We start from the raw sequence: 6,113 nt of genomic DNA, 5'->3' as shown, positions 1-6,113 counted from the left end.
TTTCCTCAATGCACACAGATGGAAATATACGAGGTACAAATCTTCCTTCTTGAGTATCATTTTATGTGGAGGAAATGGCACGTGCAATGTATTTTTGAGTTTTGTGGTGCAGTTTTACATTTGGACCCAGCTAGAACGAGCACGCTACACTGATGCCTCACAAGTGAATGACTGAGTTTTACACGCTGAAGCGTGGCCATCGGGTTAAGACAGAAAGAGAGGCATAACAAGGAATTGACTGTAAAAACCGATGAGCCACACATCCACGTCTAATGCACTCTCTCAAAAAAATAGCACACAAACGACCACATTAAAAACAATGTTTCTTTTATGCTTTTTGTCTTGCTTTATTGGTTTCTTAAATGAACAGAAGAAAAGCTATGAAAGTACACTATTGGGTTCTTTTGTTCACAAGAGAAAGGTAATATTTATTCTCTGGATTCATAACGTCTAAGAATATAGATTTCAATGTTTAATTCCCAGAACAATTGAAGTGAATAAGGCACATTTCTTTATATATGTTAGATCCATGTTAAATTATACACATTTAGGCACAGAATAATTCCTGTTTCCTTCAAGAGCGCCAGCTTTCAATTCGACTGTTATTTATTTTGTCTCCGTCTCATCCGCTCTTTTGCTAATCAAAAATCTCTCTCTCTTTTTTTAATAGTGATTGGTCTCTGTTTGACTCCCATTTTTGGTGAAAGTGTTTCATTTCTCTAACGCAGAAGTAAAACTAGCTCCATTAAAAAAATGAGAGTTTCACTCAGTACTCTAGGGGCTGTGAGAATAGTCACAACACTGCGAGACCCAGCAAGGAATAGAAACCCCAGTCAGGAACAAAGGAAATGGAAATCAATGGCAGGATATGCAGATTTTTTTGACAACTCGACACACAAATAATCTTTTGGGAGTTTGCTCTCTCTTTCTTTTGCAAGGTTAAAATACCAACTAAGCAGGGAAAGAATATAAAATGCAGTATGTTGAAGAAAGGGCAAAGCATTACATCTACTTTTGTGTGAAGGTGTTCCAAAACAATCAATAAGGAATGCATTGCATTACAAGCAAGGTTGATTCGCCTAAGGCATGGTCATATCTTAAAGTGCACACTACCAACCTTAAGAATTAATTTAAAGCTAAGCACTGTATTATTTATTAGCTGCAGTTTATATTTTATGCACAGTTGTATTTGTCAGCTTGACGACACTTAAGAAGCTTGAGGAAAGTCTCCATCTTATGAGCATCCTTTTTAAAGCAGCTGAGTAAGGTATAGTCTCTCATAACAGATTCCAGCATATCTGGCAGAGTATCATACTGAAATAGGCCTTGTTCATTGTAGGTTGTAGTAAATGTCCCCTCATCCAACATCTGTGTAGCAAGCATATAGAAATAGTCAGAAAAAATACAAACAAAAGGATATAAAAAAATGATTTTTTTGAAGATTGCGCTCTTCTGGACAGAGATCGTAGGTGTCATTCCTTCTTAGCTTGGTTATTCTTACCTTGGGACTTCCAGGCCGTACTCTGCATGATGTTAATGTGGATTACACCAGCAGCTTGGTTATGGCATAACGCAATCTTGCACCCTGCTGTTATGTACTGGATTGTCTCAGGGGAATCTTTGCATAGAGCATAGACCCCAGCATAGATATCTTTATTTATCTATATATTTATTAATCCCTATAGAAATTCCTCAGGGATTAAAAAAATAACCTTGTGTGTGAGTGATATGTGATTTGACCCACCTTCTTAATGAGGGCAACCACCCCTTGCTCCAGACTGACCAGTTTCTCAGAAACCCATTTTGTCTTGTTGACCAGCATTTCAGGAGCATGATCGTAGTGATCCAGTGTCGTCTGCAGGTAGACCAAGGGCTCGATCCATGACTGAACCAGCATCAGCACAGAGTGGAGCAACCATTTATCCTGCAGGACAGAAATGCTTTACAGTCCGCCTCAAAGAATATATATATATATGTGTGTGTGTGTGTGTGTGTGTGTGTCTATATATATATATATATATATATACATATATATATATAGTACTTCTTTTAAGAAATGGATCATTAACTACAAACCATTCAGCAACAAAAGTAGCCTGAAATGGCATGTGAGCCTCCTTAAATCTCCCTAAGCAGAAGAGAGTCTAAAGTATGTGCAAATGACCACCATACAAATGGCCATTAAATGGCAGAGCAGGCAATATTCCAACAGAAAGAGCAGAGGATAAATTACTCATAAAATGGGAGGTTGCAGTATATGCTGTTTCAAAGATCACATTTACTGTTATGTGATGACATAACTTTTAACCAGCAGTTTCAATATTGCTAAAAATGATCCTGTGAAGAAATTGCTGCTATATACTATGGCCTTTGTTAGTTGAAGGGTGATTATTGCAGAACAGCCAATTCACCCTTCACAGGCCTGCTAAGCAGCTCAGTCTAGTTTCCACTCTACTGACCAAGCTGGTATTTGTCTTAAATAGGTAGCTAGACAGCAGTCAAAACCTCTTGTAATGCAATTACTGCAAACATCACATAATGTATCAAACTGCAAAAGAAGGGGAGGCTTAACTGAGCTCAAGGATGTGCATGTGCAACAACACTAATAATGCATTAACAACACTCCAAATCCTCCACACTCTCACTCACATATGTGCGAGAAGCAGACAGATTGTTGAACCCATTCAAATCCACAAAAACATGCAAGCGCCTCTATAAGCACGTAATATATATGCATCAATACATAAAAGCAAAGGCGTGAACAAGCAAATAAAAGCAGTTTTTACACATTATGATGTTAGCAAAGAAAAAAAAAGAAACAACAGTGGTATTCAGCCATAGTGTGCTTACAGACATCTGTTCAATTTCACTTTTGGAGCTGGGGATCGGTAATGTTTTGGTGATACATGCAAAGCCAGCCTGGTTACTCTGAAGTCGCAAAGGGAGTGGGATGAACATCTCTTCCTGTAGCCCGTGCAGAAATGGTGGTAAAAGAAAGAAAGAAAGAAAGAAAGAAAGAAAGAAAGAAAGAAAGAAAGAGAGGCACTGTTTAATTTTCACATTTAAAATGATAGGCATACACACCAGTATTACCTTCTATATTTGCTTATGAATTCGGTTTGTTTTCAGCCAGTATGACAAAATAGTTACGGCCTAATCCTAACCCCTAAGAACTACTGTCTACAGAAGAAGGGGTAACAGATATTCAACCATTTATATAAAAAGATCAATCAGGAAAGCAATGACAAAATCTTTACCACAAGAGAAAACCCCACAGAGACATTTTGTTCTCTAGCAAACTCTTCGCTGTAGATCCTGTGCAGCATATTTTTTAGAAAAGTCTCGTTTCAAAGATCATTTTGACTGTGCAGCCACAAAGTGAAGGATATTTAACAGACTGCCAAACCTGTGCTTTTACTGTTGCAGTGTATCATTATCACAGACATATTACCCCATTGTAGACCTGCTTCTTCAGTTAAATATATCTTTTACTCAGAAGAGAGAGAAGATTGCTCTGAACACTGGCAGTGCGGGAATGGTCATGCAACGAATACTCAGTATCTAAAAGTTTCACAGGTCTGGCATTATCGTCAAACAGCCAACAAAGTTCAAAGCTTCACATTTACCAAATTATTAAAAAATGTAGATTTAAAGGACTAAGATGTTTACTGGTGAGCAATGGCTTTTTACCTCTGACATGCAAATAAATAGTATCATTCCCACCTTGATGTCTTAGTTTTATTGCACTTATGTTCTGTATAAAAAGTAATAGCAAACTTCTTTTCAAATGGAAAAAAAAAACATTGCATTGCTATCACTGTGGCCTTTGCCTAGGGCTATGTTTTTATAGCATTGCTTTTCAGAGTGCTTATTTTGCATTCATATCTCTCTTTCTCTCTCTCTCTCTCTCTCTCTCTCTCTCTCTCTATATATATATATATATATATATATATATATATATATATATATATTTAGAGAGAGAGAGAGGGGGGGGGGGGGGGTATTTTCTCAGATTACAGTCTCTTTCTAGTGACAAAATAATTCTGCATTAAGTCATCTTAGTGTGAGAAGTGATTTAGAGCTATAACTCATTCTAGGCTCCGCCAATATTCTTTTCAAGCATGTGAATACAGAAGCACTGGTGAACAATCAAAACTAGTTTGGGGTTTTTTTTTGTTTGCTTTGTTTGCTCTTGTTTTTTTTTTTTTTTACATTAAAAAAGTGAAAGAGCAAAGATTTATTTTGGAGTTACTCACAAATAAAGAACACGATTCTTCTGAGACACGGTAGATGAGCTCAGCATGATGGATGACTCTGTCAAGAAGTTTCTCTTGTGAGATGGAGGGGCAGCGAGTAAGGCTGCCCGGCTCTTCTTTACAGTCTAGTGGCATGCTTACAGTAAGAATATAGGGCCAGAGCAGTAGACCCCACACACCTCGCTGGATGACTGAAGACGCATATGGTATATACAGATGGAACAAACGTTAACAAGTAAAAACAAATATGAGCATTTATATATCAAATATGTTATTTATATATATTTTATACATTTCTATCAATGCAATTACAAAGAAAAGCAGAAAAGAAAATTACAAAAAAATTGGGGCTTTTTTTGATACATTACCAGTCATGCCCATTCTATCTGTCGTCTTCAAGTTTTTCTTGCTATTGTGTTATGCTGACTTCTTTATAAAGCCTGATCAGGCCATGAATAAAGAAAAAGACATTTGAGTCTTGCGTAGGTTGTTGTAAAAAGATACCGGTCATCCCAAACCAAGACATTTCTTTTCTCATGCATAATACCGAGATGGGACACGTTGTATTCCCAAATAGCTTTGTTCTTCATTTGAATGATGGTGGCTTATAGCTCAAGAAAATCTGATGTCCAGAGTCTTTTTATTTGAATATTTTCTAAAATCAGTGAAAAAAGGCTCTACAACAAACAAATAAATACAGATACATGTCTGTTGATCAATAATCCGGCAATAAAGACTGATTAGATACATCGAACAAAAGTTGAAAGAGAAGGGAGGTTAAAAAAATCTTCCTTTTATTATATACAGTGTACGCATTAACCCATTAAATGAGTGCCAGCATAGGTAGGTGTAGAAAACTCCATTGAATGCTACAGTTTTCTGTTTTCTTCTACTGCCTGAGACATTTGCTGCACTACTTACACCTGCCCCTTAAATTACCTAATTTTAACGGTAATCAGATTGTAGGATTACTGGATATGAGTTGCAAACAATTTCTGTAAATAAGTTAATCTGTGTATTTTGATTGCATGTGATATAAAATGTTTGAACTAAATAAAAATTATTTATTATCATTCAGTAGATCATAATCATATTTTTAATTTAAAAAATATAGATACAATTAACACTTTAATTAAAGGAGTTTTGGTTTTCCACCACCCAAATCACAGAAATCAAGATGACATTTAAGACACTGTCCTCACATGTTTATTTCCACACAACAGCATGTTTAAGCATAAGCCACAGACAATCAGAGGCTCAGGAAGTAGCATCTGACGGGTGTTAAGTTACTGAATTCAGCGTCACAGACGTGGTTGCTATTCAAGATACCTGGAGCCTCCTTTTATGTATGTGAGCCTGTTTAATATAAACCTCTGTTCTTTTCTTGTCGCCTTTCGTATACACCTCCTCTTTTTCCTTCCCCATGTTTTCCCTCAACATACTTCTCTGCTTTCTTAAATGTCCTAGTTGTAACTATTGATAAAATAAATTTATTACAATCTGTTGGGTACATTGGGTACAAAAGATTTTAATTTATATGATACTGAATGACAGTTACACTCATGGCTTTTTGACATCAGGGTACTTTCACTCAGTTTGACATAATTACCCAAAAGGAATTTGTGGCCATTTTGCAGAATAAACTTTCACAGATTCACCTTCAATAATTGTAATGAAAAAGCTACATATTCACAAGAGACAAGCATTTTTTGTGCACCTGCACTGATGAATAAAACTGAATCTGGTTATTCATATTACCAAAACAGTAGTGCTAACATTTTTTGCAACAGCAATAAGCAGTCTTAATTTAATTAGAAAGTAATTTTTATTTAATTCCCAATACCAGAATTTTTTTCT

The 6,113-nt window shown here is 36.2% G+C and overlaps 1 protein-coding gene across 1 annotated transcript; it reads right to left on the bottom strand.

Annotated features, from left to right (window-relative positions):
- Positions 1-1,173: 1,173 nt before the first annotated feature.
- Positions 1,174-4,406, bottom strand: smtla (somatolactin alpha). Its single transcript, XM_085369987.1, has 4 exons — positions 4,257-4,406; positions 2,851-2,964; positions 1,745-1,924; positions 1,174-1,368 (listed from the first exon to the last, which is right to left on the bottom strand). The coding sequence occupies exons 1-4, from the start codon at positions 4,389-4,391 to the stop codon at positions 1,174-1,176; spliced, it is 624 nt and encodes a 207-aa protein (XP_085226113.1). The 5' UTR covers positions 4,392-4,406.
- Positions 4,407-6,113: the final 1,707 nt, after the last annotated feature.

The sequence above is a fragment of the Diplotaxodon limnothrissa genome, linkage group LG14, assembly GCF_057381915.1.
Source record: "Diplotaxodon limnothrissa isolate DT_005_m linkage group LG14, D_limnothrissa_male_GT1.1, whole genome shotgun sequence".
NCBI lineage: Eukaryota > Metazoa > Chordata > Actinopteri > Cichliformes > Cichlidae > Diplotaxodon > Diplotaxodon limnothrissa.
Note: the sequence above shows the minus strand (reverse complement) of the source record. Positions and strands in the feature narration are given on the sequence as shown.